Source organism: Zasmidium cellare, assembly GCF_010093935.1.
Source record: "Zasmidium cellare ATCC 36951 unplaced genomic scaffold M409scaffold_4, whole genome shotgun sequence".
Classification (NCBI taxonomy): Eukaryota; Fungi; Ascomycota; class Dothideomycetes; order Mycosphaerellales; family Mycosphaerellaceae; genus Zasmidium; species Zasmidium cellare.
The window spans coordinates 297,526-319,242 of record NW_022986948.1 but is presented as its reverse complement, the minus strand read 5'-3'; the positions used below and the strand labels follow the sequence as shown (position 1 = coordinate 319,242).

General features: G+C 54.1%; 5 protein-coding genes across 5 annotated transcripts; 2 read left to right on the top strand and 3 right to left on the bottom strand.

The window, feature by feature from the left end:
- Positions 1 to 660: 660 nt before the first annotated feature.
- Positions 661 to 2,591, top strand: M409DRAFT_17952 (uncharacterized protein; the record flags this gene model as incomplete). Its single annotated transcript, XM_033804287.1, has 3 exons — positions 661 to 685; positions 735 to 767; positions 832 to 2,591. 3 exons carry the CDS (start codon positions 661 to 663, stop codon positions 2,589 to 2,591), a joined length of 1,818 nt encoding a protein of 605 aa, XP_033672605.1.
- A 514-nt stretch (positions 2,592 to 3,105) lies between these two features.
- Positions 3,106 to 4,064, top strand: M409DRAFT_50373 (uncharacterized protein; the record flags this gene model as incomplete). The annotated part of the gene is made up of 2 exons (XM_033811515.1): positions 3,106 to 3,205; positions 3,268 to 4,064. 2 exons carry the CDS (start codon positions 3,106 to 3,108, stop codon positions 4,062 to 4,064), a joined length of 897 nt encoding a protein of 298 aa, XP_033672604.1.
- Positions 4,065 to 6,117: 2,053 nt separating this feature from the next.
- Positions 6,118 to 7,533, bottom strand: M409DRAFT_63324 (uncharacterized protein; the record flags this gene model as incomplete). Its single annotated transcript, XM_033815545.1, has 1 exon — positions 6,118 to 7,533. The coding sequence occupies one exon, from the start codon at positions 7,531 to 7,533 to the stop codon at positions 6,118 to 6,120; it is 1,416 nt and encodes a 471-aa protein (XP_033672603.1).
- A 1,774-nt stretch (positions 7,534 to 9,307) lies between these two features.
- Positions 9,308 to 10,309, bottom strand: M409DRAFT_50371 (uncharacterized protein; the record flags this gene model as incomplete). Its single annotated transcript, XM_033811514.1, has 3 exons — positions 9,308 to 9,616; positions 9,698 to 10,060; positions 10,214 to 10,309. The coding sequence occupies 3 exons, from the start codon at positions 10,307 to 10,309 to the stop codon at positions 9,308 to 9,310; spliced, it is 768 nt and encodes a 255-aa protein (XP_033672602.1).
- Positions 10,310 to 14,079: 3,770 nt separating this feature from the next.
- M409DRAFT_17949 (uncharacterized protein) lies at positions 14,080 to 21,420 on the bottom strand (the record flags this gene model as incomplete). The annotated part of the gene is made up of 4 exons (XM_033804286.1): positions 14,080 to 14,908; positions 14,962 to 17,869; positions 17,924 to 18,218; positions 18,268 to 21,420. The coding sequence occupies 4 exons, from the start codon at positions 21,418 to 21,420 to the stop codon at positions 14,080 to 14,082; spliced, it is 7,185 nt and encodes a 2,394-aa protein (XP_033672601.1).
- Positions 21,421 to 21,717: the final 297 nt, after the last annotated feature.

The following is a 21,717-nucleotide window of genomic DNA, read 5'->3' as shown; positions in this document are numbered from 1 at the left end:
CCCGAGTCAAGCCCAACACAGGACGCTACTACGGTCGATACAGCCAGCACCGCTCTGTAATCAAATCCTGCGCAAGGCTCTACGGTAACGAGCACAGCGCTCGCAATCGCTCCGAGCTCTGCTTCTAGCCCAGCTTCTCAAGCGGCTTCAGCGAGCTCTTCTGCACCAGCTCCAGCTTCAGCTCATGGCTGAGGCGGCCGTTTGACCATGAGATCCCCGAATACTGTCTTCTGCCTTGCTGTGGTCGTAGCTGGGTTTCTCTGAGATTGGACGCTCGAAGGCGAGATTCTCGGGAGCAATGAATAGACATTCATGAGACGGCCTCATATCACGAACGAGAGTATCGCTTGCGGAGCGATGGGATTGATACCTAATGAACGATACGTAACAATCCATGAACTGAACCCAATGCTGCCCGGTCCCTCAAGTTTTATTAGCGCCGAACAAACGTGACTGCATGTGATCTTCACGTGCAAATTGGCATTTTGAAGTTCGTCGCTCCCGCCACGCGCGCCACGATCCGATCGCAGGCGCGTTTGCGGGGAAAGCGCGTGCCAGGCTTCTGCTGCAAAGAATTTCGCGCGCTGGCTCTTTGTTGTCTTTCTTTCTTTCCCCTCGTCACTGACGAGACAGGCCACCACAAGGTGAAGATCAGCCAAGATGAAGTATGTGCTCGTGTCTGGAGGTCAGTATTGCCAATCCACACTTTCAGCACGCTTTCTCACCAAATACAGGCGTCATCAGCGGCGTGGGAAAAGGCATTATCGGTATGGACTCGATGACATGTAACTCCAAACAATATACTGGACCAATGGCTCACACTCGCTCAAGCCTCTTCCGCGGGCCTGCTGCTCAAGACTATGGGTCTGAAAGTCTCCAGCATCAAGATCGATCCCTACATCAATGTCGACGCCGGTCTCATGAACCCACGTGAGCACGGCGAAGTGTACGTCCTCGACGACGGCGGTGAAGTCGACCTCGATCTAGGAAACTACGAGCGATACCTCAACATCACTTTGACTCGCCAGAACAACATCACCCTCGGCAAGATCTACCAGGCAGTCATACAGAAAGAGCGTGATGGTAAATACCTGGGCAAGACCGTGCAGGTCGTCCCACATGTGACTGGCGAGATTGAGGCATGGATCGAGCGGGTCGCCAAGGTGCCTGTGGATGACACCGGTGAAGAGCCAGACGTCTGCATTGTCGAGCTGGGAGGCACAGTCGGCGACATCGAGAGCATGGCTTTCGTCGAGGCACTTACCGAGCTGAGGAGGAAGTGCGGCAAGGACGACTTCATGCAGATCCACGTGTCCTACATCCCGGTGGTTCATGGTGAGCAGAAGACCAAGCCCACGCAGATGGCCATCAAGGCCGTCCGTTCTGCTGGTCTTATCCCAGATCTCATTGCTTGCCGCTGCGAAAAGCCTCTCGAGGCGGCCACCATCGACAAGATTGCACGCTTCTGTCAAGTCAAGAATGAAAGCGTGCTGGCTGTTCGAGACATGCCATCGACGTACCAAGTTCCAATTCTGCTGCACGAACAGCATTTGGTACAGCTGATGACTTCTACTCTGCGACTGGACACTCTGAACATATCATCTGAACTACAAGACAAGGGCATCAGGATCTGGGATACCTGGCGACGCTTGACCCTGGGGTTGGAGCACATTCATGAGGACATCGAGATTGTCCTTGTTGGCAAGTACCTGGACCAACCGGACGCATACTGTTCGGTCATCAAATCTCTCGAGCACGCATCGATGTACTGTCGCAAGAAACTGCGGGTCAAGAACGTCGATGCCGAGCACCTCGAGGCCCACTACAACAAGACTGATCCTGCGTCATACCACAAGGCATGGCACGATGTCTGCACTGCGTCAGGTATCCTCATTCCAGGTGGCTTTGGCAGCAGAGGCACCGAGGGTATGATCGCAGCAGCAAACTGGGCCAGAGAGAACAAGACGCCATACCTTGGCGTCTGTCTTGGCATGCAAATCGCAGTGATCGAGTTTGCGCGTTCAGCTTGCAACGTCCCTCTTCCTCAAGCCACTTCCTACGAGTTCGATGGCTCAGACGGTGACCGTGTCATCGTCGACATGCCTGAGCATAACCCCGGACAGATGGGTGCTACTATGCGTCTGGGAATCAAGCCCACCTACTGGCAACCAGACAGCGAATGGAGCAAGCTGCGCGCTCTCTACGGCCTTTCCAAGGACAGTGTCACCGAGAGACATCGTCATCGGTACGAAGTCAACCCCTCCTACATCGGCCAGCTTGAGGAGAAGGGCATGACGTTCATCGGAAAGGACTCTACCGGCGTGAGAATGGAAGTCATCGAACTGAAGGACCACCCGTGGTTCGTTGGTGTCCAATTCCATCCCGAGTACCTCTCGCGTGTCCTGCATCCTTCCAAGCCTTACCTAGGCTTCATTGCCGCCAGCGCTGGTATGCTCGACGAAGTCATCCGAGGGGGTAGCCCTACTGGACGTCTTTCGCCGACTTCGAGCCTTTACGACGACTTCCAGAATGGCAGTGCCAGCGTGAAGGTCAATGGGCTCGTGAACGGTGCTGAGAAGGCCGCTTTCTGAGCGGAGGCTCTTCATGACTCTATACGAACTTGCATCTAACGGCGTTCTGAGGACCGCGGGCAGCATAGCTTCGGAGTACTGGTTGGGGAACTTGGGATGGATCAGTAGAATGGGTATGGAGAACGAGTTCTGATAGAGATGGCGTGGAGAAAGACAGGATGTAAGTCTATGGAGTGATTGTTGTTATTGTTGATATCCTCTAGAATCAAAAAGACAATTGTGATCCAGGCACTCCTCACTTATTAATCTTACTAATGAGCGAGACATATCGAGAACCCCTAATAACCAACACCACCTCCACCTTACTAATCGCCAAATTAGGAAGTTAGCACGGAAGGATCAAACTTGCCAGGGACTACAGTGGAACCCTATACCAAAGGAATTGGGCTGATGGTCGTCTTGGCAGCGGAAGGACTGCCATAAGAATTACGACAATGTCGTCTCACGTCCGCACTGTCTTCGCTCTCCAAAGAAAGCTGCATAGAGCACGAGTGCAACTGAGCTGAACATCATCATGGCGTCTGCTGGACGTTTCGTCGACACCGTCCCAGCACCTGAGCAAGCGACCACGGTCGAAGTTCTCGTGTTGGGACTCTCGAGGACAGGGACGACGTGTACGTATCGATACCATAGCATTTCCCATTCTTTGAACAGAAGCGCTAACAGAAAGTCCCAGCAATGTCCCACGCCCTCCCCAAACTCGGCTACAAATCGTACCACATGAGCGAAGCCTGCATCAACGCCCGAAAAGGACATGGAAGCCTCATAATGTGGAACGAAGCCATAACAGCGAAATACGGGCCAAGTCCATCTTCCCCTTCTTCTTCAACGACAACCAAAACCCTCCACCCCTACGGCCCCGCCGAATTCGCCAAACTCCTGCACACCTACACCGCCACCGCCGACGCCCCCACCGTCCTCTTCGCCCCCGAACTAATGGCCGCCTACCCCAACGCCAAGCTGATCCTAACAACCCAACCTCGCGGCGTCGACGCCTGGCTGCGGAGCGTCCGCAACAGCTACTACCGCGTCGCAAACTGGGTGGTCTTGGAAAAAATCCTCATGCCGTACGACAAAGCCTTTACCCAGCCTTACGTGACGCTCCTTCGCCGCATCATGGAGATCTGGTGCGGGAACGAACCCTTCGCCGTCGCGCGAGATTTCGACGCGATGCAGGACAGGCTGAGAAGGACGTATCTGGAGCATAATGCGGAGATTTTGGCGGCGGCGAAGGCTCAGGGGCGGGAGGTTTTGGAGTTTGATCCGAGGAAGGGGTGGGAGCCGCTTTGTGGGTTTCTGGGGAAGCAGGTGCCGGAGGGGAGGTATCCGCATGTGAATGAGGGGGAGTATGTGGTGAATTTGCATCGGTATATGGTTCTGAGGAGGCTGTGGAATACGTTTGGGAGGGGAGTGGGGCTTGGGTTGGGGGCTGTGGGGGTTGTTGTTGGGGCTTGGTGGTGGTTGAGACGCTGAGAAGGGGGAGGTTATGGAGTGGGTCGTTTGTTTTGGCAGGCTGTTGAGGGACAGTGGCATTGTATGTGCGTAGCACATGGAGGTAATTTTTGGAGTAGACATGATCTATCAATCGGGATGCCTACCTGCGAACAACAGCGTTCGGCTTGTCGACCATATCCCCTTTTTCCACTCAGCCGCTTTGACGTCTCCTATCAAGGCATGACTTTGGCCCCTCGGCACAGTCAACCCCTTCAACTCCGTTCCTGTCGAAGCCGTCAAGTATCGAATGCAGAGTATAATAAGCACACGGGGAACACCTTTGCTTGAGAACCGGCGAAGATCGAAGATCGACAAAATCCTGTCTCCGCATGCATATGATAATTTGGTATAATGAAAGCATGCAGGTGAATGAATCGCAACAGAGTTCCCGAATCCGATCCCGTTGCGAGGCTGATGATTGATCACTGCCGTCCAACAGGCTTTTTGATATTCCAGGATGTCGTCTGTCAGGGTCATCCTAGACCGCGGAACTGCTCGATCTGCAACCGCGTCCATGCACATGGTGTGTTGCATGACGCAGTGGGTATGTCTATGCTTCTGTTCGTGATGATGAGACGTTTCAGCTGCCCTGGCAGAATGAAGGTGGACCGAGTGGCCGGCGAGGCTGTCTTGATTATTAGTGGAGCCGGCATATAGATGCGTTTCGCCAAAGGGGGAAACGCATTACCTCGTATCTTACTCGTAAGGATTTTGGATGATTTGTGGATTGGCGAGTCATTGTCTACCTGGATGATTGAAGCCGTGATACTTTGCCAGGCGATGTCGTCCACGGTGTCTCACAACGAAGACTACTTTGACGACAAGCCCCCTTCGCCTTTCAGGCACCTCTTCTCGCAAATTCGTCATCTCCAGGTCCAGTCTACGAATCGAAGATACGTCTTCTACGGCACAGCCTCTCCGCTCCATGTCGGCACTTACGAGCCTAATCCAAGGAAAGCATGTCGCATCCCAGCCCAGCCACAAGCGTCCAAAGAAAGCTTGCACGATGCTTGCCCACAGATCCTTCTGAACAGACATGAGAAAGGGCAAGCACGCCGACTGATTCATGACCGACCTGACGACGCCAGTAGATTCTCCCCAGGCCATGCAAGCGCTGGTCCACAGCTACCTCCTGGGTCTTCTAGCAAGATTGTTGGCGAGATTGTGCGTGGTCCTTTCATCAAACGCTGGGACTTGAAGTCGAGGTAGACAGACTGGGGTAGCACCCCGACTGTAAAGAAGCCGTGAAGGCGTAGTCCAGGTCATTGTCCGGCTTGTTGAGTCGACAGCCTTTGGACGGGAGTTGTGCATGCCGTCGGTTGTCGTGCATATACACGACGTCTTGGAGGCAACAGGCAAGAGCTGTATGGAGTCGATGAGGAAAGCGTAAGAGGCGGCTGCTGATTCATGAAAATGTCATTCCGTTTCTCTTCTACGCTACAGATAACGTTTCAAACAGTTGTGCCTCTCCCATCATTAAGCGCTCAAGTTGTTGAGAAGCTAGTACATGCGCCGAGAATATGGCCGCCAGATGCAATGATACTCTTGGTATAATGTTGTTCTTCCTTCGCGGGTTCGTTTCAATCATCAACAGGTTCGGCAGGAAACGCAGGCCACACCGCCGCTGCCGCTGACGATATCCAATCGTCCGCCCACTCGACGCCAAAAGATACACCCATCCGCCCTCGCTAGAGTCGTTCAGCGACGGATAAGGGGAGAAGCCGTGATTAGTTCGCCCTGCCTGGCATGGTGTTCTGCTGGAGGATATGCAATGCTGCCCGACCCCATAAGAAAGAGGAAGCGAGGAAAAAGTCGGCCGTCGAACCAGAATGCGTGAAAGAGCAGCCGTGAGCCATCGGAGACTTCTGTTGCTCCGTCGTCGGATGTGTGTACAACGTTGCACAGTCTCAGATTTCGACGCCCGGCGCGTCGGCAAACATGGACGGGTCCAGCCAGGCATGAGCCCACAAAGTCCCGTATGAAATGTTCAGATCCGCCGTCCGTTGTCTTTCCATCTCCTTCTCTGCTCTTTTCACGCGTTTTGCTTTCTCCTCTTGCCCTTTTTCCGCGCCTTGGTCTTGGGACTGACGCCGCTGGAGCTTGTATGGTCTCTCGGTTCGCTGCCATCATCGCTCTCATCTTCACCTTCTGACGACGATCCTCCCGAGCTCGATGCTTCTTTCTTCGCCTTGCCTTTGCCTTTGCGCGCTTCAGAACCCTTCTTGATGCCGACATTGAGACCCTGTCTTCGCAGAGCCTTGAGCAGACCACTGCTGGCCCGCATTCCTGGAAAGTCTTTCGCTGTGTAGACGCTGAAGATGTCGGTCACGATACTCGCTACGTGGACTGCACCTAGAGTCGTGTTCATTGGATCGACACGAAGGAGCTTGAACTTGAGCCGATACTTGCCAGGAGACCGACAGCTGAGATCAGGAAAGACGAAGAAAGTCCCTGCAATGCCATTCTCGTCCTTGGCTTGGTAGGACGACGCGACCAGCGTACCCATCAAGCGCCGGGTCGAAGGCATGTCTGGATGAGCTGGCGGTAGCTCAGTCTCGTCATCATGACCGTCTGGACTCAACAGAGTACAGTTCAGCGCAAGCATGGCAGTTGGATCCTGCTCGGGCATGCCAGAGCGATCGGTGATCTTCAGCTCAATGATTGGAGGAGGGTCCACGACTCGACGATCGCGCTCGCCAAAACCGCACGCACGCGCAGCAATGGGCTGCTGTCGAATGCCGAGATTGTAGTTCAAGGGTGGCACTTGGCTCACACGAGGCTTCTGCGCTAAAGCTGGGTGATTCGATGGACCAAGAGACGATCGCGGTGAGGCTTCAGAATGCGTGTAGCTTGGAGACGAGTAGCCACTGATGGCTGGGCTGTAGTGCCGAGGTGTGCTTTGGTCGGGATGAACGGGCACTTGAGGATGCGGGTACTGCGCTCGAGGGAACTGCTCTGTTTGATAGCCTTGTGGTGGTTGACGGAATGCCATCGGCGCTTGGTCAAGACAGTGCTGTGGCGCTTGCGGGTACGACGGCGGCTGACTTCGGTATTCCATGGGCGGAACACCGTGACTACTCGGGGGTGCGCCATATGAAGTTTGCTGCGCTGGCACGCGCGCCTGCTGACGTGGAGGTGAAGGTGGATTGGTCGAAAGCAGCTGAGATACAGGTATCGAACGTGTCGCAGTCGTCCTCGAGGGCGAAGCGGTGTCGGTGTGAGGGACCTGCATCGGTGGAAGTTGCACGTTGCGCCTGCCATCGACGAACCCAGACGCGAGGTGCGGTATCGAGTGAATTGACGGTAGCTGTGGACCGGGCGTTTGATCTGGCCCTCCAGCGAATGTCGGCGAAGGATATGACAGAGCTCGCTCTGTCTGTGCCATGTTTTGCGTTCTGTTGTCTATGAATGGCGGCTGGATAGGGGAAGGTCTTCCTGAGTGCGACATCGATGCTCGCGCTGCTGGACTGATCGCCGACCAAAAGTCATCTGATGGCGCTCTTGAAGAGTGCGCTGGTCTCGCTTAGTCGAGTCGATGAATTCGATCTGATATGGCGTTCAGACTCCTCGTGGTGTTGATGAGGGAATGCCGATCAGCAGACCAAGCTTGGAAGCCTGCGTGGAAGGAAAGAATGCCACCACGCCGGCCGATCCTCGTGCTGATATGCAATTATCTTCTCATTCATGCATGCATGATACCGGCTGATGTTCCCTTGGCTCCGGAGCACGGTATTTGAGATGGGACGATCGTTCGTTGCGGTGAATGTCGTGTAGTGAGACCAGTTTCGCCCGGCAAAAATGCTGTGTGAGATGGAGTACCAGAAGATCATGCGTGGAGACTGGGAACGGAAACGGAGTTTCTTCGTCTTTGGCCAAATCAGTGGAGGGCGTGAGGACGTGTAGCACGGAAGCGAACGATGCGGTGCACGACGACGATAGAAAGAGCGGTCGCTTCACAGGGATGCTCCCGTCTACTTAATGTCTTTGGCCGCTACACATACGGGCAAGCTAGTGCAGCCAGAGTCGGATCCAGATACCCTGGTTTCGAGAGCGCTGCACCTGCACAAAGGCGTCATAAGTGCCAGCAACAAGTAGACGAATTCTCGGTAGCGAATGGTGCAAAGTAGCAAGGGTGGTGCAAGGCCAATCGCACGGGCAGGACGTTAGGGACTGTAGTGGCGGCGTCGCCTCTGGCATCTGCCGTATATGCCAGCAGGCGGCGAGCAACCCTAGCAGAGACGCAGTGGACAGACATGGGCTGCGCAGGCGAACTATTTGTGCTGTGGGACCCTAAGAGGCAAGACCTGGTATTTTGCAGTTAACCGCGTTGAAGCTGTATAGCACCCGACTTGTGTCACTCAATGCGGAATAGGGCGAGCATGGTAATTGGCAAAGCTCTACCGCTATCAAGGTCGCCTCACGAACAATAACCGGGTTATCGGCAGCAGGCTGGCCAAGGAACCCGTGGCCGAACTCGCGCTACCAAATCTTAACTTGCTGCAGTGCCACCACGACAAAGCCGCACGCATGAACCGTTGATGAAGTCGCAAGTAGATGTTTGTCGGCAGCAAGAAGATTGCGGCGACGACTTCTCACGATAGCCCGTCCCACTGCGTGGTGGTGGTGCTTCGACAGCCGCCGATCGGCTCGCCGTAGCTTGGCAACCAGGGTGAAGGGTCGGTCTCATGTTGGTTTCGCACTTTACGGCCAGACACCCACCAGCACCCCAGGAAGACTCAAGCTCCATCCAGCAAGGAGTCAACTCCTGCTAACGCAGTCCGAGAAGGGCGAATCCTCCGGTGATTGCGCGGTGAAGACTCGCATGTGCTGATCCACATTCGTCTCCCACCTCTACCAGATTCTGCACATCTTTCCACACACGAGGCCGCGTGTAGCAGGCCCTGGCTTCTGCTCAAGGAGTTTGATGGAGTGCCGGTGAGTCAAGCTCTCGGGTGCATATTTGGACTCGTGATTCTAAAGTTGCCTGGCTGGCCGGGCCTTTCGAAGTTCGCATGGCACGAAGGCAAGTCCACAAACGGTGCCGCTGCACTAGCTCCGGGACAACAGTTCCTGGTCAGCCCCGGCACAGAGCTGAGATCGAAGCGCAACGTGCGTCTTCTCTCACATCAGATCCGCAGAACGTAGGCCAGGATCGGGCTGGGGCTGTCTCGGTTGTAGAGGATTGTGACGAGACAGACAGCCACGACCAGGTGATGGCTGGATCACACGGCCGTATTGGTTGTTGCTTTGATTTCCGATTGCCGTGTTTGCACGCATGCCGCAGGGTCCTTGCTGGATCCGGCAGAAGTGAAGAATACAATCTGGCTTCGGTTGGGGAATCCGGCCTTAGATCCCTGATCCTTGTGAGGGACGGATAAATGTCCATTCATGGGCAGTGTGATTCTTACGTGATGGAGGCCCTTAATCACCGTGGTAATCGTGACGGCACCCACACCATCACCGTCGTTGCACTCACATGTATCGCCGCCACTCTGGTCATTCTCGCCCCGGAATATCACGCCAGAGGCCGCCTGGCGTCAGCCGCAGCCCAGCACAAATACCGGTACACGTCATGAGGTTGCATTGGTGTCTGACGATTGTGCATGCTGTACCAGTATCGCTGGTGGTATCGACCAGATCGCGAGGATCTCCCTGGTGTGCTTCGCTCCGAGTGGACGGGATATTGAGCTTTGCAAACCCGGGATGCAATCGCGCACTGGAGGTGTGGTCGCGAGGTGGGGTTGGTCGCCTTGGCCGGTGCTGCGGTATGGATGGGTGGTGCTGGGGCAGGCATACAACAGTACCACCGTCGACGAAGGTGTTGTTTGGCCTGCCGCGAGAAAGGAGTCGAGACCGGCGGGAGGAGCACCGCGGACACGTGGAAACTCGGGTGGCGTTTGACTTTCAACGGCGCGGAAGCCAAACTGACAACACTCCTCGATGACACCCTCGACCCCCCTCCTCCAAGCGAGCGGCTATGCCTCTCATCACCCTGCACATATCAGGCCTGTCCATGTCCAGTCACCTATCTCATCGTTGATCTACCGGGGAACAGCGGGGTACAAGAGGATGCTGCAGCAGTGGCCCCTGACGCGTGCAGCAGCCCACAACAAGATTCATTCACTTACAGCTCTCAAAGGCGCGAGGCATGGCTCGTTGGAAGGACCGCGAGCGACGCAGTTTCCGATGCGTACATGCGGCTCATGGGCTGGAAATGGCTTCATGTCACGTAGAGCATCGAGCTTTGCATGGTGATTCCTTCACATCGTATTTGGGAGGCTGCTAGCCGCGAAAGTCGCACAACACAGTAACACTTTGTCCTTCAGTTCAAGGTCGCTCGACGACGTTTGCAAAAACCTCTTCTGGATAGTTATTGACGTTCAACTCCAGATGTGCAGACCACGAGCAGTTTCAAACACATCGTTGCTCGAAGCGGCCCGTGGAGTAGCCAATACCTTCGCCTCGCAAGCGAAAATCGAACTTCAACACATGGGCTGGGCTGTGGTGCAGATAGCACGACCATTGTGCCCCTCTTACTAACAACCTTGCCACCCCTGGGTAGCGCCTGTGGCGGGTATCGCGTGCGGACGCTGGATGATGCCGTCAAGACAGTGACGCAAGGCCTTTTAATTCCAGGAGCAAAAGAAAGAATAGAAAGATGACGTCCTGGCCGCAGGTTCGTTCGACTCGTCTGCCGTCGGTCCTCGCACTAAATACCGACAGCACGGTCGCAGTGGAGTGAGTGAAATCGGACGGCTGCATAACACAATTTCCCGTGCGCATGCAGTTACGAAGTGCGAAGTTGTTTTGACAAAAGAGACTCAAGCGTCCATGCTTCTTTCGTTATCACCTGCCCTGAACTCGACACAGCGCTATCCAGTTCCATGGACTAGGAACAATGGGTAGAGACTGGTCCCTAGCCGACGTTCCCGTTGGGAAAGCATTGGAGACACGAGCGCGGGCCGACAATGAGGCGCATTGTGCGGCCGGCCGGCTTTGCTTTGGAAGCGACCAATCCACATTCTGGTTGTTGATGACCGGCTGAACCTCAACAGGCTCCTGCGAGTGCTCGGGATATTTCACTCCAAAGACCAATCACTTGATTCCATTTTGCCCGGCGCAGAAAATGCGAAATTGCAACTCCCCGGCATCTATTGTTCACGAAGTCGGAGAGCCAACCACAATGAGAAACAGTTCTGCTACTGGACTGTGTGTCACGGTCTAAATCTCTACTAGGATGAGACGCAAAGAAGACAATTGACTATCGTCCCCTTTGAGCGCAATGGCAAGGTTGAATCCCGCGACCCCTTGGATACAACCCGCTCCCCGAGCGCTTGGAGAACAGGACGAAGGGAAAGTTTCCTCAACGACGCAGCATCCTTGTTACCAGTGCGGCCTTTCGCAGGACCTTCCATTTTCGTATATTTAATATTGACTGTTGCATCACAGAGAACGCTGCTTCGACACCTCACCTATCACAACTGGGCGCTTGCCTACGAGACTCCATCGAGCTACCCACATCACCCAACCAGACCATCAAACTATGCGCACATGGCTCGTCTTCAGAGGCATCTGACCATCGAGTGCCCAGCGGTCCACTAATTCATTTACAGTACTTCCTACCGGTACCTGATGACAGGACGGATGACATCTTTCACGACCGGCCAGTGGGAAAGACACAAGCCACACAAAATGTGCAAAGAACGTGTCTACACGTGGAGAATTGGTGTAACCTCGAAATATTTCTTGTTTGGCCTAAGACAATTTGCATGCGATCCATTCGATGGCGAAGACCCGCATTTCGAGACATGACGATGAATCTGGCGGCGTGCAGACTTGACCTGGCATCAGGACCAAACATCACACCCGATACCATTACGGTCGCTTTCCCCTTCTGTGGGTGTCGGATAAGCTGGCTCCGGTTCCTGCTGAATTCTGTGCATACGCTCATCTCCGAAGCAATGACTGATGTCCTGTAGGCAAGGTTCAGACATCTGCGCAAACCATTGACTTGCCTGGTATTGCTAACATCAGCTGACGGTAGCATGTAACAGCCTTGTCTGCGCAAACGGAGATGCTGAGCTTGCGAGGCAATGAGCTAATGCTTGATGACTTGCTACCACTTTCAAAGCGATTCGGAACCACTTCGAGGCCGGACCTATTCATCATGTCTGTCGCCCGCATGACAACGCTCAGCAGACTACACCTCGTTCATGTCTTGGTACGTACATGCGGACATCAGCTAGGCTATTGAGACACGGACAAAACACTCAACCAGGATAGCACCAGTTCCAAGAGCAAGTGCATCAACAGGACTCAATATCGATCCTGATACAAACGTGGATGGCCATCATGCAGCCTTCAACACATCAGGCAGTCGACACCTGTGCAATCACCGGCACCTGCTAAGCGAGGCCACGCACCCACGCTTGTCATCACCGTCGTCAGCAAACTTGCTCGGCACATCGGAACAAAAGAGAGAAAGACTTGGACGATCCACACACATGCATTCCGCCGTCCGTCGGCCTACCAGCTGCAGAAGCTGAACAAGGTGAGCTGCAGAGAAGCGTGAAGCTCACCAACCATGGCGCTGGGAACGACAATACTGCACGCCGGAACGCAGGCCAAAAATCCCCGCAAAAGAACAGCGAGACGTGCTGGCCCTTCTTCTTACGCGGACAAGACAAGCGACTGGCTTGGGTTGGAGGTGTCCTCGCTTCCCTGGTGATCGTTTACGAGCCTTGGTGCTTGGTTCCTCTTTCTCCTTCCCCTTCTGTGAGCTGTCACCTTGCTTCGCCATCGGTTCCCGGTTTGCCCACTTCACTCGACCGTATGCTACCTCTACTGTTGCGTACAAGTCATACACGACCCCACAGTAATAGTGACCAACCACGGAAGAGAGCTATTATCCAAGACACAATGCTCCTGCGGCTCGCACTGCTTTCGGACACCCAGTCCCACCGCAAACCAAACACCAAGAACAACACCTGACGCTTGGAGACGGCCGCATGCGTTGACATGTCGGTCGTACACGGAGAAGTACCGTCAGTCTTGTGTCGACGAAATGTGCCTTGGAGAGACAGCTTACAGCACACAGGCATGCACAGCAGCAATGGCACCGCCCGGCCATTCCACCTCATGAAACACAGTACCTTCGCCTCACCAATCGCTCAACCTCGTGATGGCAGACCTGATACCGTGGCACCCGTCGTTCCTCTCCCTCGAACGTCCCTCTCGTTCTCGAAGTCACCGTTGCATACCGCTGCCGTGACAAAACATCAAAGTGACAGCGACGCTACACGAACCCTCCCGCCTCGGTTGTTCAGACATGTGCGAGGGAAACCCGCCTCGCCTTCTCCGACACGAATACACCAAAGCATGAACACGGAACCGGCCTTGACATGTACGTAGGACAGCCACCCGACAACACCGCTTCTCATACTGCTTCGAACACAGAACACGAAGCGAAGCAACATCCCCTTGACATGTACGTAGGACTACCACCCGCCCACGAAACAGGTAAGAGCATACACAAAGACGCATCCATCCGTCCATCCGTGTGTCTGAAACTTGTTTGCGGTCGCTGCACGTGGGACTGAACAGCAATATGCCGAGCAAGATTCGTATCTCGAAACACCTTCGGAAGTCCAGCGGCGAAAAACAGGAAAGACGCATTGAAGCCAGTGTCTCGACCTCATATATCTGCTACGATTGCCAAACTCAAAAGCCTCGCGAATGCAATCGATATCCAAAGAGGAGCGATGATGACGAAGAAGACTGTTTGTATCCTTCCAAATCGCAGGCTACCCGTTCAACTGTCGTCGTTATCGTAATCCTCTACCTGACTGGCCTCCAATAGCTAATCATCATCGTTACTAATACACACACTCATCCATGCATCATTTCAAGGGTTGAGGTTCTCTTCGCTTCGCTTCGCTGAAAACGCAACAAAAAACAAAACAAGGCCCAATGCCTCCAAACTTTCACGCTCCAATCAATCCAACGTAACGCTCTCGTCGTCATCATCATCCCAATCATCACCACTAGTGAAGTCCTCGGACGCCTCGACTGATGCTCGCACGTCCTGCTGCGAGGTGCCTTGCATCGTCCCCACGACGTCCGGCTGCCACAAGCTGAAAATTTCCGTCTCCAGATCTTTGAGTACCACCATCGTCTGAGGAATCTCATCAACTTCCGTCCGTAACTTTATGTTGACTTCGTAGTCCGCGCTCTCCGCCAGTGAGGCCAGCTCTGCTTGGAGTGTCTGCAGGTACGTGCCGACTGTGTAGACGAGCTGGATCGTGGCTTCGAAGCGGGATCGTGGTCTGTCTTTGTTGCAGGCGTCTCGCAGGTAGACGTCGCAGCCTTTGATGAGCTTCCGGGCCTGCCGCGCGCGTTCCGCGTCCAAGTCTGGAGAGTCTGACAATGGGTTGACGAACAGCTTCTCCTGCAGCCATCTGGCAACCTCATCACGAAGTACCTGCTTGGCCCCCAAGAAGGTGGGTGTCCACGACTCCATAGTACCGATGACAGTACGAGGTACCGCCTTGTAGGCATCAGGTAGGATCTTCAACAATTCTCCGTTCGAGCCTTCCCACATCGGCATGACTTTGGTCAAGGTCTGGAAGATCGGGAGCGCATGTTCTTCAGAACGACAGCTTGTGCAGAAATGCATGGCCAGGCTGACCAGCGTCGACAGATGTTCCTCCTCTATGTCGATGTGGCGCAGGAGGCACTGGTGGATTTGTGTCATCATATGTCGGCTTGACTTCACAGAACAGAGCAAGCCAACGAGCTTTCCGGGGGCATTATCTTGCCAAGGACTGCTGAAGCATTAGCATCACTTTCATGCATTGAGTTACAGGATCGGACTTACCAGTCATGTTTGGCCCATCTAGATGCCCGAATCCAATTGAATATGCCCTGGCGGTTACCCGTCGTTGGCTGCTCGTCCAAGCGATCCATTTCGTCTTCGGCAAGAACGAGGCCGTCGGGCCCTTCTGAATGGTAGCCTTCCAATTCCGGGTGTGTCAGAGAAGTAAGCAGATCGACATTGGTGCACAGGACTGTGTAGATGAACTCGTACAAGGCGGATACCTTGCTGGGGTTCGTCTTGAAGTGTTCCGCGACGCCGGGGTACTTCTTCCTAAGAGACCCATCAACAGGCAAGTACAGAAGATCGAACGCCCAATGCCAGTAGCCAGAGTCAAGGACGATTTCAGTCTTGTCCTGGCCAAGTGAAGCTAGACTGGCAGCAAACTTTAGGTAGTCTTCCCAGTCTAACAACGGTGCCCGCGCGGGAATCTTCGTGGGTTCTGCATGAGTTTCGATGAGCGAACGGAAGGCCCGCTCATAGAAGGCCTGGTCGTGGTCTTTTATCTGCTTCAAGCAGAAGATGACAAAGTCGCCGATCAAACTCCGGACTCTCTTGTTGTCGTGCAGTACAATCTGCTCGAACCACTTCTGCGCGGTAATGACGCGGTTGACGAAGAGCACTGCAAAGTCCGGCTGAGCTTGCAGAAGAGACGATAGCAGGCTGATGCATTGGGCCAGTCGTCGTCCTGGGGCAGCATCGCTAACGGCGATCCGCTGAAGGAAAGTCATTGCGACTTCACCCACTTTCTGCAACAGCGAATCTGCGGCGAGCTCTTCGTCCGATGCTAAAGATGCCGCAGAGCCTTCAGTATCACTCGAAACGCCAGACTCTGCCGAAGCAGCCGGCTTGCGGCCAGCAAGTCTCTGGTCCTTGTAGTCATCTCTGTAATGTTCCAGAAGCCAACCGACGAATGCGGCGAAATCGTCGTGGTACAAGTGCGCAATTCGAAATCGCCAGGCATTGCCAATATGGGTCTCTTTCGCCAGACGCGTTGGTGGGGCAACCTTCGGGGGCAGCAGCAAGTGCGTGAGCGGGTCAACGACAGGGCCCGGCAACGCAATTGCCTCCTCTAGAGATGATCGTCTCTCATAGAACAGGACGTAAGCGTTGTCAGCACGCTCATTGCCGTTGTTATAGCGCTGGCCGCCAAAGCATTCTTGCTGAACTTCATGGATGCCATTCTGGACGAGCGATACGTTGCGGTCCTCAAGCTTGACCCAGGTGCGAGAAAACGGCTGAGCAGTGTTGCGTAAAAGTGAGTATGACCAGTAGTGGCCGAGATGAAGCGTGCCCTGGTGGACGATCACTCCCACAAGCTCGAAATTGTCCTCTTCGACTTTTTCTGTTGGGTCGCTCAGATGCGCCGCTTTGTAAGGCGCCATGTCGATCGTTTGTGGAAATTCAAATCGGTCGTTGACCTTGCCTTCAACGCCAAGCATCGCCTCAAATGTGAATCGCTTGAGGCAGAACGTCAAGTTGTCGGGTATCTCCTCTGGACATGCTCGGCGGACGGCATTGACAAGACGACCACCGACTGCGCTGTCACAAGCTTGGCACTTGTATTGGTTCGCGCCTTCCATTGGTTCACCTTGGACAAACTCATCCAAGCTTTCCTGTAGACCGATTTTGTTCTTGATGATAATCGGCAAGTCCACGAATGGCTCTGTCTTGGGCGATACGTGCCCGCAGTCGCCCTTGATTTGAGACAGCTGCTTGCCCGTGTAGAAGCGATTCAAGGCCGCTTTCCACATGGCGTTGGGCATGTTCGCCTCTAGTCGAGCCAGAAGGTCTTCGTAGAAGCCGTGTACGTCCTCCTGGCTGTCAGTCTGAATATTGAGCACTTTGGCAAGCGCCGAAGTGTCCGGAGAACCGCAGTAGCTGTCCTGCATATTTGCAAAAAGCTTCTGGACTTCCATCACCAGAGCTTGCTTCTCCGAGTCGAAGATTGGCACTTCGAAGATAAACTTGCGAAAGTGAACATTTGCGAATAGTTGCTGCAGCAGAGAGTTCATGTAGCAGGTCATGCCCAGGTTCGGCAGTCCGCTGCATTTGGGAGCAGGACGCAACCAAGCAGCAGCGCCGGGAAACTTATCGTGGGGATTGCCAGAGCTGTCCTTCATAGCAATGACTGTGGCATGCAAAAGACTTGCAAAGTCTGCTTCTGACTCGCAAGTGCCTTGAACCAACTTATATGCCCAATCGCGTGTGGAAGTGTCGACCAGCGGCTTCGCCAGAGGGTCGTCATACGGAGGAAAGAGGAAGCGCGTCAGTATTTCTGTGCAGAGGTTCGACAATCCCAAAGCCTTCTTGAAGCACTTGACGATCTGAATGACTTCAGCAAGCAGCCTCAACAGACCGAGCATTGCATGATCGACTATCGGAAGGTCGACAGATTCGATGTGTTGGTAGCGGCGCAGAGTCGATATCAGAAAGTCCATCGTCTCTCGCGCTTTGGCTTCGTTCGAGTCCAAGGCTCTGCTCGACATGATTGCGTCAATGGCGAGAACAAAGAAGTGCATAGCTCGATGTCTGTGGATGAGGGCCTCTGGCAAAAGGCTGAGCAATGTTGTGGCGTAAAAGTCCGCAACATTGTCTGGTTGCCGCTCCTCAACGCAATAGTCCTTGATCAATGCGAGAGCGCTGGGCGGAAAGCAGCGTTCAGGGCAGAGTAGCAGCATGTTCTTGTGCATTTCAGCTGCGCGTGGGTTCCCAATGAAGCACTTCCAGATACTGTTGTCCGTTCTAGAAGCCTGAAAGAGCGTCCTTAATGCTTCGACGAGGAGAAGCGATCGATTCTCGTCAATTTGGCGAGGATACTGGACAGCGAAGTTGCAGATGTCAATCAGCCGGTCGATGAAGGCGGACGGCTCTTCGATCCCTGTGGCTTCCGAAGCATTTGACGGCCTCTCTGTATCATTGTGTTAGTTGGCCATGTATGCTTAGGCTGACTGGATGAACATACCTTGCAAGAACTTTGTCAATGCTGCAAGAACATTCGTGAAAATAGTGTTGTGAAGTGGACGGTTGGTGTCGACTAATACTGCCAAAAGCAAACGAACGCCTTGCAGAATGAATTCGTCGTCGGCCACACCAATCTTCGCGTAGTCTTCTCGATGAACGTTGAGGATATGCAGAGAGTAGGTACCGCGCCATGGGTGTTTGCCGATAGGGAAGAGATCTTGAACTGCTGTCGTCGGTGAGGCCACCTTCTGGCGGGCTTGCGTGGGAGGAGGAATGGTGGAGAGGAAGTGGTGGGCCTGAATCCTGTTAGTAACGAACAGCTGCAAGGTTTCACTCTTATCCTACCGTTTGAGCAACATCATCAGGTCCGTCGAGCAGTCGTTCTAGGTCGTCAAAGTGAGTCAGGACCTCTTTTTCCACGGTACCTGGTGACGTTAATATAATGGCCAGATCGCTATTCATCGTGTGCTTTGGACTGATCAAGATCCCACCTGAAGTCTGAACACCGAGCTGGGCTATCGGTTCCGTCGACTGCGAGTTCGAGTCCAGAGCCTTGCCTCCAACTATGATGCGATTCTCAGTGGCGCCGGTGATGGATGGTAATCTAGCTCGTAGCTCCGAGACGGTTGTCGTATTGTTGGCTTGCAAGCGATACTGCTTTGGCTGAAGTTGACCACCGCCGTAAACTTGTACCATGCACTTGAATAATTCATCAGCAGGTTGCGTTGCTAAGCAGATGTCCGTATCTTGGAGTGGGCTGAAAGACGGTGCAGATTGTCTGCTCCTCCGGAGAACGGCGTCAAGTAGAGAGATCTTCTGGCAAATTGTTGCGGTCCCAACATTCTCCAAGTCGGCAAAATTCTCACAGATGCGGCTGATCTGCTGGCGTGCGAAGTCTGCATGGCACTGAATGGCCGCGACACGATTGTCTTCTTCTGGCTGTCGCAATTGCTGGAACAACAAGTCGCATATCACAAATGTGGCCGGCTGACTTACTTGAGAGGCCCCAACGCTTTCGGCGGCTTGGACAAGCTTCTGCCAGGTCGGAGCTTCCAGCATGTGCATATCGCCATCCGATGCTGCGCTTTTGCTGACTTGGTTTCGAAGCGATGAGCCCAAGAGGTGGATCAGACGTGGGGTCATGAATTGAAGATCCAGCTGAAAGGCCTCCTTCTCGAGGAAATGGGCAATCAAGGCAGTCGATACCTTGCAGAGCTCACTGATAGAACAGAAGTCAGTCAGTGAGGTCCAACAATGATCCCTGGCATCGTTATTGAGGCCCATATCTCCAACGGTGTAGCGGAAAAGCGAGGAATAGACTTGCTCATCGATCACAGTACCAGGCAGTGACATGAGGCGAACAATAAAGTCGAGGCGTGTCTGAAGTCCTGATACACCAGTGACAGTCTGCTGACGGCCATCAGCCTCCCTCCGTGAAGTCACATATTGGCTCAACTCGTCCACGACCGCTTGTATGGGCAACATGTCGAGGAGCTCTTGAGCTTCCTGCGATGACTGAATCCAGGGAAGGAACATTGCAATGATCTCCACACTGGTGGTGGCATGCTCGTTGGCATTGAGCAAATTGGGAATACAGCGAGAGAATATCTGTGCACGCTCGTCCTTGCTGTAGGCTGGGCTTGCGAAGCGACCTAGCTCGGTCCGGGCTGTATTGCGCAGCTGCAACAAGGGTGTCTGATCGTGAACATTGGGGACTCTCATCATGATGTCCATGCTAATGAAAGCAGTCGCCAAGCGGTGCTTGTGATCGTTCAGCTCGCCGCTCTTGATCTGCACCCGTTGGAATAGATCTGTCAATGATTCGACTGCATCTTTACCCAACTTCGAAGGCGGCGTGACGGCATACTTGTTGGCCAGGTACAGCAGATGGTCAAGATCCAGATAGCGACACAGATCAGCAAGCACGGTGAAGGATGCCTTGACGAATTCGGTCTCCACGCTGTTGGTGCAGGCATGCCAGATGATGTCTGATTCAAGGTTTGTGTAGGCGAAAGTGGCAGCCAAGAAACCGATGATGTTCTGACTGTGGTTGACCAGACTGGCGTGTGAATTTGGACCAAAAATGTACTTGGTCAACTCATTCGCACGCATGAACCGTGCGACGTATTGGAGAACCGGATGCTCGAAGTTGTCATGACCAGTGCGATTTGCATTGTACAGTTCCAGCAACTTCTGGCTCAACAACGTAATGCCGCAACTGCGGACATCCATGATGTCGCTGTAGATGAAGGACTTGAGCCTCGCCAGAGTCCAAGCCGTCGTCAGGAGTTCGACCAACGTGGCATGATCGCCACCGCTCACGTTCTGAAGTGACTCCGCAACGCCGGCATCGTGGGTCGACTCCATCATCAAGGCATCGGTTTCGCTTTTGATATAGCTTTCGTACAAAGTAGCGGACTCTGAAGCGTCCGCGGGAGTCGCCAGTCGAGTCAGAAAGAAGGTTGACGACTTGATGGCCAACTCATGAAAGCCGTCGGGGAGCGCGCGTGGGTGCTTTTCGCAAATGACTGGCAAAATGTACAGATGGGCGAGGTCCATGACAGTCCGCTCTTCGGCATCAGATGGTACACCCACGTCGAGGAAGATGCGCAGGATCGCATCGATACCATCCCAAGCATTCGTGATCTCACGATGATTTTGGGCCAGCTTCTTCAGAAGTTCCAAAAGGTGAGTCGACGGCTCGAGGTGCTGGCAAAATTCGGCCTTGCGGCGCTTCCCTTGAGCCACTGGCTTGAAGCCCAAATTTGCGCTGAAGAAGCCCACTACCTGGTTTGCTCTGTAGTAGGTGAGGATCTGCGCTAGGATCAGAACGTAATAGAGAAGATCGAGATGCTGTCTGGTCTTGGAGACCTGGCCAGAGTCCCTCCGTGCGATGGTGCTGTCGACAATCGAGGGAAGGATTCTGAGCACTCTCAAACTCAACTCATAGAGGGCATCCAGAAAGCTATTGACCAATTCCGTGAGTGCCCCAAAACCATGGCGTTGGAATTCTTCAGGCCCGAACAAGTCATCCTCTCGCTCCAGTATAGCGTAGCAGGCTTGGCCAAGCTTGCCAAAGAACTCGTGTTCGTCGATGTACGAATCAAGGATCAGGTCAACGTGATCTCGTGTGACATAGAGATGCTCTGCCAGCCAGCTGCAGAGAGCACGGAAGACGACTCTATCCACGGGCAAAGCACTCGGCGCTCGACCGCACAGCCAGTTGAGTTGCTCTGCAGGGGTCATGTTGACGTCGGGCGCGAGGATGAAGGTCTCGCTGGCGGGCGGCATGGCGCTATCATCGTCCAGCGCAATGGCGTTTTCAAAGCTGTTGCCGACCTCGTCTGGCGGCAAGGCCTCGATGACGACGTCGTCGTCGTTTGAAAGGGGGGATGTCTCGGTCTCCTCGCTCAGTCGCTGGCGTTTGCGCGTGAGATCTGGGTTTGCGTCGGCGGCCTCGTCGCGGGACCAAGTTGGATCCGTGTTTGCCGAGGCCATGGTCATGCGTGGCAGCTACGAAGGTGTTTGTGGGCGGCACATGTCATCAGTCGCAGCGGCGATGCTCTGGAAGGCTGTGGCGGCGATTTCGATCGTGAGGCAGCGCAGGTGAAGGTGCGGCCTGAATGACGTCGTCTGAAGCTGCTGTTCGCCCGTCAGAAATGGTCTGCCGCGCCTGTGATCAACTCCGAAAACGCCTCGAATAATTTTGAAGTGTCGAAGAAGAAGCCGTGGATTTTGGGAAGACGCGTTGTGAAAGTCGAGGCGATTTAACATTCGCGTCTGGAGCTTACTTAG